Source organism: Halichoeres trimaculatus, unplaced genomic scaffold, assembly GCF_033239565.1.
Source record: "Halichoeres trimaculatus isolate MK-OKI-2021-1 unplaced genomic scaffold, fHalTri1.1 fHalTri1_scaffold_5, whole genome shotgun sequence".
In the NCBI taxonomy this organism is placed as follows: domain Eukaryota; kingdom Metazoa; phylum Chordata; class Actinopteri; order Labriformes; family Labridae; genus Halichoeres; species Halichoeres trimaculatus.
In genome coordinates this window covers 6,164,296-6,184,138 of record NW_027437183.1, presented here as the reverse complement: position 1 = coordinate 6,184,138, position 19,843 = coordinate 6,164,296, and the positions used below count along the sequence as shown (strand labels likewise).

At 40.5% G+C, this 19,843-nt stretch overlaps 1 protein-coding gene across 2 annotated transcripts in view; it reads left to right on the top strand.

The window, feature by feature from the left end:
* Window positions 1-18,925, top strand: part of taok3a (TAO kinase 3a) — a 95,349-nt gene extending 76,424 nt beyond the window's left edge. For both annotated transcript variants that reach the window (XM_074670504.1, XM_074670505.1), the window contains exons 15-21: window positions 6,397-6,633; window positions 8,349-8,477; window positions 11,014-11,217; window positions 11,778-12,017; window positions 12,456-12,668; window positions 12,946-13,128; window positions 17,486-18,925. In XM_074670504.1, the coding sequence (XP_074526605.1) occupies window positions 6,397-6,633; window positions 8,349-8,477; window positions 11,014-11,217; window positions 11,778-12,017; window positions 12,456-12,668; window positions 12,946-13,128; window positions 17,486-17,647 (1,368 nt within the window). In that variant the 3' untranslated portion in view covers window positions 17,648-18,925. The remainder of the gene's footprint in view (window positions 1-6,396; window positions 6,634-8,348; window positions 8,478-11,013; window positions 11,218-11,777; window positions 12,018-12,455; window positions 12,669-12,945; window positions 13,129-17,485) is intronic.
* Window positions 18,926-19,843: the final 918 nt, after the last annotated feature.

The window sequence follows — 19,843 nt, the reverse complement described above, 5'->3', positions numbered from 1 at the left end:
GGAAACCAGCTCTAGTAACTTGTAAGTAGTTGTGGTGCTGTGTGTAAGTGTGTGTGAGTGTGTACCTGTTCACCCAATCGTGACCCATTGGGTTTAATTGTGTGTTCCTGCTGCTGTCAGGTCTTAAACCTGATACGAGAGAACAGAAAATAAAAGTGTGTGTATGTGTGTGTGCGTGTGTGTGTCTTTGTCCTCACACTGTCCTTGACCAGAGTGCGAAACTGAGGACATGGTTTTTGATAGTTTTTGGACCATGATCTCATTGGTACGTTGTCACCACTGACGTAATGTTCAAATCGGCGAAAGTTCTCCACCTTCCTTTATCGTACAAAAAATAAAATAACCAACGCCACAGGTGCCGACATCCCGCATTGATGACATCATTCATAGCAAGACTCTGCTCAGTAGAGCACAGTTGGAGCTGTGGTATTGATGCAGATACAGTATTGATATGGAAACATTCAGCAATTTATTTCCAACTTGGAAGTACTGAGATAAGCCCATGAATAAAATGGTTTGTGTGCGCTACAACTAGTTTCCCCAGGGAAACAATAACCTGTGGCATAGCAGCACCAAAATCAAAACAGATGTTCACCTGCAGTTAAACAAATATGAAAGACAAGTAAGCTCAAGTGTCTCACTAAGGCTCACCAAGTTATCAAAAAAGAATGAAAAGGAAAGAAAACAATTAGGAAAATCAAGGAAAAACACACAAACAATAGACTTAGTCACATCGATAGAGAAGAACAGTCCAGGAATACCAAAAAAAAACAAAGTAGTATTTTTGCTTCACAATGTGGAAGCTGTCATGTCGCCCTTCTTTAACTTTAAGCTTTTCTTCCTATTTCATCAGACTTTTCTGTGAGTTGGTTGCTTCAGTTCAGTTCAAGTGGTGCATTTTCATAGAGATTAAGGGAAATTAAGCATTTTTATGAGTTTACCAGAAAATAACACATTGAGAGTAAGGGGAGCAGCCCAGACAGACAACAGCATCCAGACATACAAACATGATACAAGGAGGTTCAGCCAAAGTTACAAACAAATGCAGCATAGCTTAGTTATCATTACATTCTCACCAGGAGACTGACCCAAATGATCCTCATGAGCCTCTGTACCAGTGTTTCACAGCTAGCTGGGTGTGTGGTCTCTTTAAACAACACAATGTCTGTTGGTTTTTCTATTTTCTGATAAGAAAAAAAGAGTTTGAAAAAAAATCCTGTGAAACAAAAAGAAGGGAGTCTTATTAACATGCAAGCCCATTTCCTGCACTTAAACCTCCCCAACTTAACTTTTTAATTTACTTCACCATAATTATCATTTATCTCATTATTTTGACCCAGAATCTCATTGTTATGGAAATCACAACTTTTCATTATCATTTTTCTTAGATATATTGATTGAAATTGGGCAAGTGCTCACCTTAATGGTACAACAGAGAAAGAAACGGAGAACATGTGCATCAGCTTAGCTTGGACATCACCACGGGTACAGGATTTGCTGTTGTTGTCCTCGTATGATAATTTTACCATTGTTGACTGATCGAGCTAATATTTGTAGATCCTGATTGCACAACTAGGAATGGGAATCGAAAACCAGTTCCGGTTGAGAATCAATAAGAAATGTTTCAATCCATCAATATCGTTAGCCTTTATGTTTAACAATTCCCTTATCGATTCTTTATGCTATGGGGCTGTCCTTATGTCAACAAGTCTGCGACAGCTATCTTTGATCAGAAGTTAGATGACATTTCCCAAGAAAACTCTGATTTAGGATTTCAAGCTTGAAGTTTTACTGAAAAACTGAACTCACAAAGAAATGTACATTACTCTCACACAGGAGATTTCGGTATCGCTTTATATTAAGGTCCTGTAATAAGCATTAATAGGACCTTTGTAAGTACTTATAAGATGCTTATTCACATTATTATTTGTTTATAAGACTATATAACTGTTTAATAAGTGTTTAATAAGGTCATTGTTAGGGTTAGGCGTGAGGCCCCACAGGTTAGGTTTAGGCATGGGGCCCCGAATGGTTAGGTTTAGGGGAAGGGCTGGGGTAGGGCTCATGAGAGACAAAAGCAGAAGACAAAAAACAAAGAGGGTTATGTTCAATATAGCTTATAGATCAAGTTGTCTTGTATTAACTATTACAATGACCTTATTAAACACTTATTTAGCAGTTATATAGTCTTATAAACAAATAATAATGTTAATAAGCATCTTATAAGTACTTACAATAGTCTTATTAATGCTTATTACAGAACCTTAATATAAAGCATTACCGAGATTTCTATACTATTCAGCATGGTATAAATCTCCTTATTTACCAGAAACAATATAAACAAAATAGTGCTAGCTTGGTACGCACGTATATGGAAAATTGCATTGATATGCTAGCTTCGGCTTCAGAGTAGAATTTCAACTTTCATCACAGAGACATATCGCAATCAAAACAAAACTTAGTAAAAATATTGAAAATTCCAAATGTCAAAATACTTACAGGCAAATGAAAGAAAAGTTACGTGCAGACTCATGGCTGGCTTCATAACTACGGTAAGGTTCCAAACAACTTAAAATAATGCTATAACTGCTTCGAGACACTAGATGGCCTACTTCAGTCAATAAAATGTTACAAAACAGTACATTAACGTCACAGGATGTGAAATTTTTACTTATTTCTGTATATTTACTCCCAGAGATATCCAGATCCAGTGACCGATTACATATTAATTCACTTATAAACTCAATTTAATGTTGACCCAGAAAACACGTAAAGCTACTTTTTTTTTAGAGAAAATTTACAAGACGAATTGATAAGGGAACCAATAAAGAATCAAATCAATAAGCAGAATCGATAAGGGCATCGGTATTGATGTAATCTTATCAATGCCCATATCTGCGGGGGAGACAAGCCACACAGGTATCTTCCCCTTGCTCCCTGCTCCAATGGAGTGCAAAAGACTAACTACACCAAGCATGCTTCTAATGGGAGACAGGAAACCTGGTTCATGTTGGGAAAACAGGTTTGAGAGAATCTTTAAATCCTTTATGGAAAGAATTTCTGAATTCTACTTAAATGTCTTAATCAAAAAAGAAAACAGCGATTGCAGAACAAGTAATCTGAACGCTAAGCACGCAAACAGTGTTGTGTCCTGTCTACAGCTAATTCAGAAGGAAATGATCTCATGTCCTTTTAATTCTGTAATAAATACTGCTTCTCCTGTCCTATCTAGAGTCATTGCTGAATGGAAGTAACTGTGGATTAAAGTCCAACTCAAATACCTCAGATGTAAGCAGCTGAGGTGGCACAAACAGCGTTGGCAGCTTTCACTGTCTGCCTGTCTTGAAAAGAGGCGGCATCATGGTGTAAAAACCTCAGAATCTGTGCCGTGTGATAGCGCCAGTCCTGCCCGGCGGCGCTGAGAGGGATGACATCATCTTTTTCTGTCGAGTGCAGACGTCCTCATATTGGCCTCGACTCGCTAAGTCTGGATCAGCAGGTAGACAAAGAGAGACAGAGAGAAAGAGGAGGATGGAGGGTCCAGATGGAGAGCTGTGATGGATCGAAAGAGAGAAAAAGAAGAGAGATGAAAAGAGAAAGAAAAGGCAAACAAGTAGGGATTTAAAGATGGAGAAATCAAAGACATACAGACAGTATTAGATCCTCAAACAAAAAAAAACACTGTATGCAAATTCACAGCAAGAGAATGAGCTCATATTTCCGAAAGACAGGGGAGGAAATCAGCGAGATGGAAGGAGATTTGTACGGATTAGAGCATGAATGAAATGTGGCTGCAGAGGGTAAAGCCACGGAGGAGGACACAGACGACGGATATCTAGGAACTAAAGGGATAGATAAGCAAACAGATGAGACGAAGGAGCGGTGTAGATTGAAATCTGGACAGACAAAGAAGGACAAACAGGAGGGAGAGGGGAAAAGCAGGTGATGGGTTTCATTTCCCAGAGGTTAACTGAAGCAGAGGAAACAACACAGGGAGAAAAGAGGAAAGAAAGAAAATGAGATGAAAGCAGGATGACAAATCACAGAGAGAGGAGGATGTAAAGGCAGAGCAAATGTGGGGCATAAGACGCGTGTGAGAGGAAGGGCAGGGGTTATTATAGGTCAGATGGAGTCACAGACGAAAGCCGATTGAGAGACGACACCGTGAAATATCAGCACATCAAAGACAGAGCTGCAGATCAGGTTTAAAATGCACCAAAACTTACTCTTTACATCAACATGACCCTGCTTTTCCTAACATCTGTTAAATTGTGATTGAACTCGCTGCAACTCTTGCACATTTGCATCCCCTTTGAGGCCAAAACAGACGTATGACAGTTCACAACCCCTCACGTTCGTGCAAACAGGAAACAGGTCTGTGGAGGCTCTTTGCATCCTCTGTTTACATAAATGACTTCACCATATGTGACCGCGCATCTGCGGCAACATTCAGGCTTCTCTTCCTGTCTTGCACCTGACAAAAAGCCTGATCAGGCTTGACATTTTTACATTTGGTATTATTCAAGAAACTGCACAGGCTTCTATTTCTTTTAGATCATGAGGAGCTGCTCACTTTTATTATTTGAATATTTCTTTTTACTCATGTAAATAATTTTTCTGTAGAGCATTTTTCATCTCCAGCAAATTGAATATTTTCTTTTCAGCTTTGAATTCTGTCAGGACAACAACCCTGACCCACTCGGCCAAAGCGTCTATACACAAATCACCAAAAAGAAAACGATGGAGCCATCTGTACTTTTTACATTTCTAGCCCAAAGCACTTGTTTTTTATTACTATTTTTCTTCTTCTTAAGCATTTGACATTCATCTGACCTGCTTTGTGAAAATGTGTGTTCAAAGGTCGTGCTGGCTTTCTGTGGTTTTAAAGAGGCAGAATTTGGGTCTCGGTCATATTCATGGAGGCTGTGAACTCAGTGACACAGAGCTCAGACTGTCCCTGTGAAATCGACAGCATCAAATATGCAAGAAAACAAACTTATTTATTATTGCACAACAACCTCCTGCAGCATTTCTTCTTAAAATTTCTCCCACCTTGATCCCCAATATTAGCAGAATAACTAAGCTGCTCACTTACGGCTGATCCTTCTGGAACTTTTACCTTTAGACTGCAGCCTCCCCTCCTCCCCTGAATATGATCTCCTTTCCAGCTCCTCGGCCTTGTGTGAAAGAGGCCGTCACATGACGTGACTTGGCCCTTTGTGACAGCATGCAGGGGCAGGGAGGCGAGTGACTGGGATTGGGAGCTGCTGTTACAGTGGGGTATTGATTCAGCACAGATTAAGGAAGCAGGGGGGCTCAACCTCCTCATCTTCTCAAGCTAACCCCCCTTCAGTTATTCCTGTAGATGCTCTTAGTTAACTTCTGATTATTTCCTTTTTTTCCCCTTAACTCTCTCCCAGTCACTCTCCATCTGCTGTTTCTCCTTCGCAATCACCCCCCTCCCCTCATCTCTCTGCTCGCTCCTCTCTGACCCCCCCTCCTCCAACTTCTCTCACTCTTTCTCAATGAGGTATTCATGTGACCCACCTGCTGTCCGCCGCTTAGCGTTAGCCTGACTAAAGAGCAGCTCTGTGCTCTTGTTGGCCCGCGCCGGCGGCCTGCCTCATTCACAGTTCACACGCCTGCCTCGGCCGCTGCATGCTCAGGGCGCGAACCAAAGGGAGGGAGGGAGGGGTCGGTTGGTTGGTTGATGTGGGAGGTGGTGGTGTTGGGGGGTTGGTTGTCGCCCAGTAAGGGTGGGGTCTCAGGGGTGCCATTGGAGCGCAGACAGGGTTCTGTCGGGCATAGGATGCTGCACAAGGTTCCTGGATGCTGGTGCACTTGGCTAAAGTTGCCATCATGTTTGGCCTGAGGAGTTCAGGTGGAAGTTACGAGAAGATGCGGAGCGAGTACCAGATTGATGTGGAGAACCCTTTCAGCCTCGAGGTTGGTTACACGGGTGTAGGGTTTGATTAGAGATTACGTAGCGTTGCTCTGAAGACAAGCCATTTTTATCCTACTCTCATCTGACTTCATGATCTCGTTTGATTTCTTTTTCAAACTTTCCTTTAACTTCATCGATGCTGAGGTGGTTGTTGTGTGATGGTCTGAAAAAGAGCTTTTGTTTGGCTCCAACAGTTAATCTGAGGGGATTCCACAGTTCTTTTAATTTCTTTATTCTTCCATTACAGATTGAAGCACTTCTTATCCTGTTAAACCAAAACTTTTTGCTTTAAATTAATACTGAAGTTATTCCTGATCAAACATCTTCATTTTGTATTTTTTGGTTTTTGATGCGCCCTTTTGGTTGCTTTTCAATCCAGGATTTAAATTCCTGGTGCAATCCAACAATCAGAAACCCCCACGCTCACATCTCTGGCCCCTCTCCCTCCACAGGTGACCAAGCAGATCCACGAGCATGAGCAGGAAAGCGAGCTGCGGGAGCAGATGTCGGGCTACAAGCGCATGCGGCGGCAGCACCAGAAGCAGCTGATCGCCCTGGAGAACAAGCTGAAGGCCGAGATGGACGAGCACCGGCTCAAGCTGCAGAAGGAGGTGGAGACTCAGGCCAACAACGCCTACATCGAGCTGGAGAAGCTGGCCAAACGCCACACTGGGCAGAGCGAGAAGGAGGTGGGATATGCGAGGGGGTTCAGAAGGGGCTTATGGGACGTGATTGGAAAGGCATGAGTGGATGCATAAGAAGAGTAACCCCTGAGTTATTTCACAGATGATCACACTGACCTACATGTAGGAGGCAACAGTTGGCTGAGGGATAAGGTGTGCTTTGGAAAAACAAGGAAGGATACGATGTCTGATCTTCAAAGTGCTGAAGGAGGGAAAGCTTTTTGTGAAGTTGATGTTTTTAACCGTGAATCAGCAGCTTCAGTCCTAACACAAGAGAAAGTTTTGACTCCACACGCTGCTGCCACCCAATGATACATGAGATGAAACACAAGGGGCAGAAGTGGGTCACAGAATGTCACGCTCTGAAAAACAAGCTGCATATCTCTGTGATTAGCAGGCGGTGCGCCGGACCTGCCAGGGAGATACTGTATCTGTTCATAGACAGCAGAGCAGCATGCGCTCATAAACAGCAACATAAACATACAATCTCACGTGTGTAGGGCATGTCAGGCAGGCAGAAGGGTTAGATATCGGATTTCAGCACCAGAGTGACCTCTAGTCTGCACTCTTTGTTTAGTTTCTTTCATAGCTCCTACAGGAATTTGTTGCTTTTTTTCACAGAATCAAAAGAAACATATAAACCCATTATTGTTTTACTAACATTATCATTCTTCATTCTAACTACATGCATATGTTTATATTCTGTCTTTACCTAAAATCTCATATTCACCAGCTTTCAAGAGTCTTAAACACGTCTCAACAGCGCCCATGTATATGGACATTACATTTCTGCCTCTCAGACCCATGATACATCATTTTTTTTAAATTTGACCTATTAGCCACATTTAGGGACATTGCCCACATCATCTTTTGGTAATATCACATCATTACACACATTTCAGTAAAAAAAAACACATATTTAATAACAAACAACTTATTGAGAACTCATAAACAGATTTCCCATGCAATGACCAAGTTTAGCCATCATACTTATTAGATCTTACTTATCCCAAATAGCAAAAAGAATTGAAAATTGCACACCAGACAAAAGATATATATATATATATATATATATATATATATATATATATATATATATACATAATTTTATTATACTTTATTATTTGTATTATTATATATCATTATTATTAATTTATTTATTTTGTGTGTTGTTGTTTTTTTTTTATAAATATCTCAGAGTATAGCCGAATATATTTTTTACCCCTTAATTAAAAATGGAGAAGAGGTTGAAATTAATAAGTTTAACTTTCTTCTGCTCCTTTTTGAAAAAGTAAAAGAAGAAATCTGTGATTTAACAATTTGTCTTTGTTTGCATTTTAAATTCTTAGCGAAATTGCAAAATTTCAATGTTTGTCTTTTTCCTGCTTATTATTTTCTTTTACATTTTCAGAGTAAAAATTTTCTTGTTTTTAAAACTTTATTGTTATTGAGTTTTACACATTTTTGAAAGCAGGGCTCAGACAAACAAAGATACAGGTCTGTAAAATAAAAACAACAAGGTCAATAGACTGTGTTTACATTAAGTATATAACCTAACATGGGACTGGTATCATCACTCTAGACGTCAACAGAATCCCAAAATAAACATTTTTACTTATCAATCAATAAATCTCCCTCTGAGCTTGTAACCTATGTTCAGTTACGCCCTCCATGCTAAGCTAACAGCCCCTCTCTGTCTTCCTTGTGTGTCCCCTCCTCAGACCAAGACGGCGCTGACGGATGAAAAGAAGTTCCAGCAGCAGATGGTGGCCCAGCAGAAGAAGGAGCTGACCACCTTCCTGGATAACCAAAAGAGGCAGTACAAGCTCTGCAAGGAGAAGATTAAGGAGGTGTGCCACATTTATTGGTTTCCCTTTTTTCCTCCTCCTTTGACGCCTCTCCCGTTTGTGCGTGAGCCACAAGGTCCTGTGTGCTGTTGACTGTTGAATCAGCCCTCCTCCACTAACATGCACATTCAGTGCTTCTGAAACGGTCTTTTCTGAGATGTGTTGAGTCACACAGCCTACTCACTATGTTCCTACACATGTATGTACGCACAAAACAAGGGAAAACAACATGTCCACTGTGTGTACAGTGTGCCTCCACAACCTTGAAACTGAGAGAGAACGCTCCTGTGGGCTGTGAGTGTGATACACTGTGTTTTCAGAGACTAGATAAGTGACCAAAATTAGGTCAGCGCAGTTAAAAGAAAGCGTCGCTGGCAGGGAGAGATATTTCCCACCAACTGAGGGCTGAAACGGAATTAGACACCACAGAGAGCGGGGATCAGGCTCATGTGTTAAGTGCATTAGCTGGAGTTGTAGATTACCTTAAAGCCCATGAAAGAGAAAGAGAACTGAGGAGGGATAGATGTGGCTGAAATGGTTCTTCAACCCTGCCCTGGCTGAGGCTGGAGGTCAGATGGAGTTTGTCTTTGCTCAAACTAAAAACACACAATAACGCTGACAGTTTTTTCTTCAAGGGTCCTACGAAGAGTCTTCACCCATTTTCACACAAAGTTTGTACATCTTATGCTTATTTTGAACATAGTTTCAGCTCATGTTTCCAATGTTTTGGCCTTTTTTTTTTCTTTTGCACATATTAGAAATGAAACAACTAGACAATAATAATAGCAATAGACAGTTACATTAGTATTTGTGCAGGAGGCACCAATAAAACCCATCAGGGCTTCTTGAGTGGCCCCCCTAAAGATGGGAACGAAATATAAACATACATACATACAAATACACAAATATATTTCAGCTCAAACAAATAAAATACAGTTACATATTGTTAGCAAAAGATGGATAGAAAGCCTTTACATCACTGGGATAATTGTTCAAATATTGGGGTCCTCTAAATCTAATTGAAGATTGCTTTTAATACCTAATTATAATAATACTTTATTTGTATTGTACTTTTCAGTACAAGTAACAAAGTGCTCCACAATCAACAGTAAAAATAAGTTAAAAAAATTAACAGCAGACTGTAAAAACCAATACAAACAAGTAAGACAAATAAATCAATAGAAGCTGAACCAATAAAATCCAGATGAAACAAGATAATAATAAGACAGAAGGATAATCCAAGCAAAGTCGACACTGTCCTTTCTTTTCCTTGTTTAACTGTCATTCCTCAGAATAAATTAAAGCTAAATGAGTTAAAGTTACTCAAAATGTGAGTCAAACCTACTTTTCAGTGTTCAAAATTAGCCAGTAAGCTACTAAGATGAAAGGATAACTCCTCATTTCTTATTCACGTCATTTTATGGTGTCTGTTACAGATCTTTTCTTTTGATTTATTACCCTGCCATTTAGTTTATTACCAACCCAGGCATGTCCTACTTTGCCAAATAGTTTGTTTCTAACTTAAAATGTGAAATAAAAAAGATTTTCCAAATGACACAGTAGCTTTTATAGTAGTATAAAAGGCTAGATACACTGTAAAAAACTGAAATCTTATCAAATCTTTGTGTCTTATTGTAAGTAAATCTTGTCTTGTTATTAGACAAGCACCGATTGATTGTTTGGCTGATCGATCAGTGCTGATTTCCTTAATTTTAGGGGATCAGTGATCGCCCCATCCTTACATATGAAACTGATCTTATTTTCCTCCAGGAAGGTCTGACAGTCAGCCATTGTCACTTTTTGCTCTGAGACCTAAAACTCAGGACACTTTATTGGTTGTTTAAGTTTAAACATAAAGATTTCATTTTTTCACAGGTTTTCTTCAATGATTTTTAATAAGATCAGATTGGAACATTGAAGGTATATGCTGTCAGTTACAAAAATAAAAATCTGTATCGGCAGTTCAGGCTTTTTAAAGATTGGTGGTCGGTCATCGGCCAGAAAATAGTGATCAGTGCACTCCTACTTGTTATGCCTGATTTAAGCCACAATTATCTGGTCAGTCCATAAAATTGTTTTGTTGAGAATTATTAAAAGACAAAAACAAAGTCTGAACTGCTTGTTACACGTAAAAAAAATCTTCCAATGGAGCAATAAAAATCTGCTAGAAACTAGAATAATGTCTTCATACAAGGAACTTTTCTCTTGTACTATTGGCAGATTTTTTTCACTTGTTACAAGCCATTCAGACCAAATTTTTGTCTTTAAATAACTTGAAATTAGACATTTTTCTGTTGAATGGTCAGGTAAATGTGGCTCATATTTAGTCTAAAAATACATTTTCTACTGAAAATAAGACAAAATCACTTGCTAAGATTTCAGTTTTTTCCAGTGTATTTGTAGAAAAATCTTACAGAGAGTCATATAAAGTGATTATTGACATAACTGAACATATATCCTGGAAGGTAATAGCTGGTAGCTGTTCACATCTCAGCTGCATCTTAACATTTTACCCACTGATATGTTTCTCTTTTCCTAGGAGATGAACGAGGACCACAGCACACCCAAGAAGGAGAAGCAGGAGCGTCTCTCCAAGCACAAAGAGAACATGCAGCATTCCCAGGCCGAGGAGGAGGCTCAGCTCCTCGGCCAGCAGAGGGTTTTCTACGACAGGAACTGCCGAGGCTTCAAACGCAAAGTGATGATCAAGAGGCACGACCTGGAGCAGGAGCAGATCAGAGAGGTGTGAAGGAGCTCCGTTTTTTACAGCATCACATCCAGCTGAGGAGCATCAGACTGAAAATAAACACTCATTGTAATTGAAATGTCAACACAAATTTAACCAGGATAATATTTTCCAGCTGGAAAGTCTGAAAGAAAATTAATTCTCTTGTTTATTTGGGAGTTTTTGCCATGACGGTGGAAGCGGGCCCAATGAGATTATAGTAACAAAAAATGTCTTTGTTAGCAGGAGCAGAGTTTTCTGAATAATTAGACCATTGTTCTTCAGATCTGTGAGGTGTTTTCTATTAACTGTAAGAAGATTACTGCCGGCAAAGCAAGGCAACAATGTCATAATCTGAAAAGCTCCTGAAGCTGTGTTTAGGAAAACACACAAAACTCTGAGTCACGTTTTCCAGGACAGGAAAGGGAAGTTTTTAACGATTCATCTTTAGAGATTTCTCAGCCAGAGAAACACACACAGAGAGAAAATGATTTCTCCTTCTTTAAACATAAATGTCACATTGAAAATGATAGAAATCAGCGCCTCCTGTCTCTCTGCTCCTCCGTCATTCCTCCCAGGAGCTGAACAAGAAGAAGACCCAGAAGGAGATGGAGCACGCCATGCTGATCCGTCACGACGAGTCCATGCAGGAGCTGGAGCACCGGCAGCTAAAGACCCTGCAGAAGCTCCGCATGGACCTGATCCGCCTGCAGCACCAGACCGAGCTGGAGAACCAGATCGAGTACAACAACAGGCGGGAGCGCGAACTCCACCGCAAGCATGTGCTGGAGCTCCGGCAGCAGCCGAAAAACCTCAAAGTGAGTCGACGCAGAGACGGTGACGTCGAAACTCAGGGTGTAGAAAACACCTTTTTGGATTTCTTTTGTTTCCAGATTCACTTTTAAAATTCTTCCTGTGTGTTTGAAACGCTGAAGTGAATCCACCTCTGAGATGGTGCAAGCCATGAGCAACATCCTTTATGTTTGGAAGATTTTGATAAAACACTGATGCAATATGGATGTAACAAATTAGTTTGAGAAAAATGGTGGGAGAACATACAAAACGAGTCATCCCTGAGTGTCAGCTCGGTTTGATTTGCTTCAGAGTCGACGAAGAAGAGAAATACTGCCTCTGGGTTATTCTTAACCTTTAACTTTAGCAGCTGAATTCTTCAATCACGACCAGCATGCAAAGTAAACTCAAAAAACAACTGAGTGCTCTCAAATTTGAATGTCTGTATCTGTCCCTGCTAACAGGCTCTGGAGCTGCAGATCAAGAAGCAGTTCCAGGACACGTGTAAGGTGCAGACCAAGCAGTACAAGGCCCTGCGCCACCACCAGATGGAAGTTACGCCCAAGTCGGAGCACAAGACAGTGCTCAAGGCCCTGAAGGATGAGCAGACACGCAAGCTGGCCATCCTGGCCGAGCAGTATGAGCAGAGCATCAACGAGATGATGGCCTCACAGGCGGTAAGCACAGAGACGCTAACGTGATCAGTTTGAGGACTTTCTGTCCACTGGTGCTTATTTTTCTTTTTCTCCTCCATGTTTGTCCTCGTCTCTTGTTTTTCTCTTCGTCCCTCCTCTCTGCGTCTGTCCCTGTTGCCCTTCACTCCCTGTCTCCATCCCTTCTTTCTCCTCCGTCTCTGATTCTGTCTTATCAACCCTCCACCCCTCCACCTACCATATCTCCCTCTTTTTCTCTCCCTCCCTCTCCTCCGTCGCTGTCCATGGTCGGCTGTGTCAGCTGCGTCTGGACGAGGCCCAGGAAGCCGAGTGCCAGGCCCTGAGGCAGCAGCTGCAGCAGGAGATGGAGCTGCTCAATGCCTACCAGAGCAAGATCAAGATGCAGACCGAGGCGCAGCACGAGCGCGAGCAGCAGAAGCTGGAGCAGAAGGTGTCGCTGCGCCGGGCTCACCTGGAACAAAAGGTGTGGGGACGCAAACACGGCTGCCATTTCAACAAAAGCCATACATCCAACACAGCTTTTCATCGTTGCTGCCCACTGGAAAAAACTGAAATCTTATCAAGTGTTTTTGTCTGATTTTCACTTGAGCAGTCCAGAAAAATGTCTTATTTCAAGTTATTTAAATTGGGTCTGAGTTGTTTGTAACGAGTGAAAAAAAATCTCCCACTGGAACGAGAGATTATTCTAGTTTAAGCAAATTTTCTTGCAAATTTTTCTTCTCAAAATCAAGTTTAACAAGACAACTTCTACTTAAAGTAAGACCAAAACACTTGATAAGATTTGTGCGGTCACAGTTTTTAGACAATAAATGAGTCAAAACTCTTAAAACCAGAGAAAATTTCAAAAGACTGAACTGACATGTCAACAGGAATTATTAAAAATAATAGTTGAAAATATTTAATTCCTTCTCTAGAGTTAAAAAAACTGTTTTTCCACATCCAGTGTTTAACTTTACACACATATTTTATCAACATGGACAAAAAACAAAAGGGCAAAAGCAGAGGATGATGGGAAAATTCAAATGACAGTCAAAGTTCATGACACCAAAAATAACTAGTGCCTCAAATTGCTGCAGACTGAAGCAGGAGGGCAAGAAAAGATAAAAAATGAAAGACAAAAATTGGAAAAAGTACAATTTTCAGTGTTAAATATTATATATAAATAAATTATTATATCAATAAAATGTAAATATTAAGATAGTGTCCAGTCAGTAAGTCAATACCAACCTGCAGCTCTGTCCACTGTCCCGTCTTCACTGAATAAAGGTACAAAAAGCATGAGGAGAATTAACTTAATTAAATCAAACTTTATTTATAGATCCCTTTTTTTATACATTAAAAATGTAGCACTAGGTGTTTTACATGTTTAAAAGTCAAATCAAATAATTGAAAGTGTTCATGTGTCCTCATTAGAGAACAAAGAAATGAAACTTCAGGATGAAAAACCTGAAAAATACAGATTCTCCCTCAAACAGGCAAAGCCACATAAACTATGAAGTGAGCTTTGATTCTACACTACAAAAAGTGAAAGATTTTAAGTAAAAGATGTCTTTTCAGTCCGGAAAAGTATCTTGTTCCAAGTTATTTAAAGACAAAAAGAGGTCTGGATTGCTTGTAACCAGAGAAAAAATCTGCCAATGCAACTTGAAGAATTTGCTCGAAAAATTTCTTGAAACTAGAAAAATGTCCTCATTCAAGTAACTATTCTCTTTTTTCATTGGCAGATTTTTTTCACTTGTTACAAACAATTCAGACCTCGTTTTTGTCTCTAAATAACTTGAAATGAGACTTTTTTTTTCTGGACTGGTCAGGTGAATGTGGCTCATATTAAGTCTGAAAAGACACTTTAAACTGAAAGTAAGACAAAAACACTTGATAAGATTTAAATCAAATCAAAATACAATTCAGATTCTGAAGCTGCTTAAGTGTGTATCTAAATGTGTTTTGGTCACTTAAAAGCTTCAGTGTTAGAAGAAAAAACACTCATACAGTCTGCTTTGTTCAGAGCTTGATAAACTTTTTAGAGTTTCATGAAAATCTTTCAAACTCACAGGAAGGGGCTCATGAGGTTAGCCTTTTTCCTGCAGGTCACTCCATATGCTCCTCTCTGGATAAAGGCACAAAAACAAAAACACAGACTTCATAACTTAAAAAAAAAACTCTTAGGAGGAACGTACTTTGAAACCCAGTCCAGAGCTTCTCTCTGAGCTCATCCTGGTGCTGATGCAGGTCTGGATACACATTTGCATCCACCTCAGCAGGCAGAATGAGGGTTGAAAGAGACCCACAAGCTCACACACACACGCACACACACAGATTTCCTTCACCACAGGTGGCGGTGACAGTGGCATGGCTTCCTGCAGGGCGCAGACAGACATTTCTCTCCCACATACTCATAAGGCTTATTAATCTGCTCACTGCAGCATTGTTCTCTCACTCAAACCACAGACTGTTTGTTAAATAAATAAAATAAACTCATATTTCATCAAACATGAATTATCAATGCTTTTGATCTGATACCTGAAGCTTTAAGTGACCCCACACATGAACTCTGACTGATCTGCAGCGCTTTGATTGGTCGTATGAAGCATCATCTCTGGGTTAATTGAGGCAGCCTGTCATGTACACAAACACCATGTGATGTGATTAGAAACACGCCGCACACACCTCCCTCCAAACACACCGACGTCATCGCTTCAGTCTAGTAGACAGCACTCCGACAACAAAGGAGGAGACGTTTGAAATGCCGCCCTGATCCAGTTCTGCTCGGTCCGCCGGCGTCTGCTGCGAGCCGCGGTGCTCTGACGCCGCCTCCTGGCCGCGTCCAGATCTGCACCCAGGATGGAGTAGGATGATGTCATGCTTTCAGAAGCACTATTGTCCTCGGGTTTGGTTCATGGTCAAAGTCTGGAGTTTTCTGTGCATGCTCAGTAGTTGGCCAGATTGCCGTATTGCGCCATGCGGGGCTTTGTCTGCACCTGTGGATGTGTGTGCGTGTGTGTGTGGAGTGTGAGAGAGTAGAGGCAGCAGACAAAACAAGTTGTGACACAAACTCGACACATTCCCTCCTCCATCGTACGACACTGAACATTACATCTGCATGGTTTATGAATGTGCAGCGTAATTTCATGGTTGTATGTAGAGAGGAGTAAAAAGGTTAGAGCTGGTGCAGAAACAAAGTGCAGCGTCATGAAAAGCAACACAAAAGCTCTGCTCTGAGGTCGCTCTTTGTAAAGGCTGCAGTTTGTGCTGCATTGTTTTATTTGACTCCTGCAACAAAACTTACAACAGGTCTGAAGCTGCAAAACACCACGCACAGCTTTGACTCTTTGTTTGATAAAACATCTCCTGCAGGCTGCCGTAGGTGTTGAAACAGTTTGATCAACGTCTCATTTTTACTTTTTTCCTGATTCATTGCATTTCTTTGGAACTCATAACTCACACCTCAAACATTCACACAAGAAGAAATATTTGTTCACAGGAACAGCTCCCTCATGTTGTGAAGGTTTGAATGTTAAAGGTTTTAATAGCTGCTTTTTAGAAACCTTTATCTAGCAAATCAAATCTTCAATCTACATTACTGCACCTTTAAGGAAACTCTTTAAAACCAGAATGTATCATTAGCTTGTGAAACAAAAACTCAGCTGATGACAAAAATTCAAACTTCTGCAAAAAAGAAGATAGATGTTTTTCCCCTCATCATTGAATACAAACACAATTTTATTTCCAATGCTGTCAATGAAGATTCTCTCTAAGCGAATGCAAAGAGATCATGCCAACATCAAAGCGTGGGAGATATGAAATTCAATTCCATCATTTCATTCATTTATTTATTTGTCTTTTTTTTTTTCAAACAGGCTAAAAACAGAATGTGTTAAAGCAGAAAAACAAAACAAAGAGACAACTCTAATAACACAGATCATTACACCTCATTCGAAAGGGTGTAGGATGAAGTTAGAAAACTTTTCTAGTCCTACTCCTTTTATTTTTTACACATTTAGAGTCTGATCTGTGAGGAAAACAAGATTTAATGAAGGAAAAGAGCAAATCCTGAATCAAAACAGGGGTTTAATACCTAAAAACTAGGGCTGTCACTTTAACACGTTAATCAGATGAATTAGTAACACCACAAATTATTCGGTTATCAAAATTTATGGGATTAACTCATTGGCTGCATCTCGAACGATCTTTCATTAAACACCAAAACTACCAAAGAAGAGTGGACTCTCTTCTTTCATGTCTTCCTTCCTGTTTTTGATACAAACAACAGACAAAACTAACTTAATTTGATTGCGTTCATCTCGGGCACTCCAGCCTTCGATCCTCTCCCTCTCTCACGATTGCGCTTCCCTTTCTCTCTGAACTACCTCGACACATCCTCAGTTGGAGCGTGAGCTGCCTGAACTTTTCTGACCTGCAGCATCTCGCTATGTCTCTGTCATCCCACATCTTCTCCTCATATCCATGCTGAGCTCTCATCCAAAGAGCGCACCGCTCTCACCCACAGTAGTTTACGAGCAGGATTTTGACTTTGACAGACCCTGCTGAATCTTCTCTTTTTTGTGTATTGATTTGATTAGACACGCACTACAATTCTATAATGTCCTAGAATTTAAATTCTTTATTCAGGGACTTTAAGCAGTTATGAGATTAAAATGCAATTAATTTGATTAATTATTTACTAATCCTGTAATTAATTAGATTCATCGCCTGACAGCACTACTGAAAACATAAAGAAAAAAGTTGTTGAGGAACAAAAAGAGCAGCATCAGAGTCAGAAATCAGAATGATGAATTTTATTTCCTATGTGTGTCCCTCAGATTGAAGAGGAGCTGGGTTCCCTTCAGAAGGAGCGAACCGACCGCATCAAACACCTGCTGGAGCGCCAGGAGCGGGAGATCGACAGCTTCGACATGGAGAGCATGCGGCTGGGCTTCGGGAACCTGGGCACCCTGGACCTCCCAAAAGACGACTACAGATGAGAGGCTGCCATCGCCGGTGCTGTCGCCACCACCACCACCACCCACCGCCGCCGCCGTGACTCCCTCTGGGCATCTGTCGTCTGCCTCCTCCCTCCTCCTCCTCCTCCTCCGACCTACCTGACCTGACAGTGCAGGTGTTCACTGCTGCTGACGCCCCCCCTCCTCCCTCAAACACACAAAGAAACAATAACAAACAGCTCCAGAATCAGCTGGTCTCTGAGCTGCTCCAGGAGTCGACGACAGATCAACCTGAACATCCTCCCCCTCCTTACCTCTCACGGTGTCACGAGACGACAAAAAAAAATATGCTGGATCCTGTAGTTGTCATGTTTTTGTAAGAATAATGATAACATAGTGACAGTGTTTCTCGTTTTCTTGTGCAATGATGACACTTTTGGCGCAACTAAAAGTGGAAGACGGGAGAAGGAGGGAGAGAAAAACTCGGGGCAGAGCGGCGGGCGAGGAGTCGCTCCACAAACAAACAAACAAACAAACAAACAAACAAACATGCATTTTTAGAGGTGAATCATTTTTCGCTAGTTGCAAAAAACAAATCTGTCAAACAGACGATGCTTCCGCAGCCGCCACTGGACTGCGCTGCATCTTCTAACACTTTTTGGTATTTATTCATCATCAGGACATTTTTACAAAATTTGAGTAATTTGATACTTTGGGAGACGAACATCACGTTGTACATAGAGGTACGCTTCTGTTAATGTGACTCCTTCGGGTGATTACCGAGGGGAGGGTGAATCATGGTACTCGATTTGTGTATCGTACTGATTTCTCTGCACTGGCAGCCAATGTGAATAATAATAATGATAATAATAATAGTACATGTGACACGTGAAATCCCAGCTAGCACAAAGGGCTTCATCAGGGGGGGAGGGCTCGGGGAGGGGCTTGTACTTTGTGTATAGAAGGATTTATGGAGAGCTTTTACTTATTTTCGTATCGTATTTTAACTGTCACTCGAATCAAAAAAAAGGATTTTTAAAGCGCTTTTTTTCCCTCCCCCCTCCTCAGAGAGTATTTGAGGCTCAGTCATCTTCAGCTGGACTTTTTTTTTTTTTTTTTTTGCTTTACACAACTCTCAAGCTGTGTATTTTCTTACAGACCAGACCAGTATGATGCTTTATTATTGCATGCACTTTAATTTTTTTTTTCCAGGTTAAAAGAAAGCATGATTCTGTCAGAGCTTTTAATTATATTTGTAAATAAAGTGCTCATCACACAAAACGAGGACGTGTCCGCGAATGTGTCCAATACCAGATGATCAACACTAGGAGGAAATAAAGGCTGCAAGATAACGGGGCTATATTGGAAAAGACAGCAGCGCTTCATTTGTTTCAAGATACCCAGTCTGTGCTGTCACCTATTTCCTGCATGTTAAATAAATCAGTGAGGAGCCTGAATATCAAACACAAAGTTTTCTGCATTTCAAACAATCTAAACGTGAGCAGTCTAATTATCTGCAGTTATTCTGACCACTTCTTTAAGAGAAGTGTGTAATTTGTAATTTGGGCTGAGCTTGACTCTAATGGTCAGCAAAGGCCTCCTTGTAACCCACATGTTTATTGTTACTATTATAATTATTAGGCTCCTCCCCCTATTGTTTTTGCTTTGATTCTTTCTTCTTCTTACTCCGGTCTTTTGGCTCTAATTTGACCCCCTGAAACATGCTCAAAAACTCACCAAACTTGGCACATACTTCACAATGAGCAAAAACTGTTATGATACTAACCTTGACTCCAGACATCCCATAATTTTCTCTGTAGCGCCACCTAGGCACTCAAAAAAACACTACAATAGCTCTAACAGGCAGTAGGAATGTCGTAGAGAGATCAAACCAGTGTCAAAATGTTCATCTCATTGAGACATACAAAAATATAAGAGGTCCAGTGGACCTATCTCGAACAGGAAGCCAGCAATTTGCCTGTCAAAATAAGATTTGCACACATTTTTACCCTTTCTAAAAAGATTATCTCCTCCTGGCCTTGAAATTTGCTAAGATGACAGAGTGGACCCTGATTTGAGGGTCTGGACAAAAAAAGTAAAAGTCATACAGCTTAACAAATGACATGGATGGATTCCTGTCAAAATTTACTACAAAAATATCTTATTTTTAGAAACATTCAGTAACACTTGTATTATTATTATTGTCATTTTTGATTCTTCTTATCCGCAATAAACTCC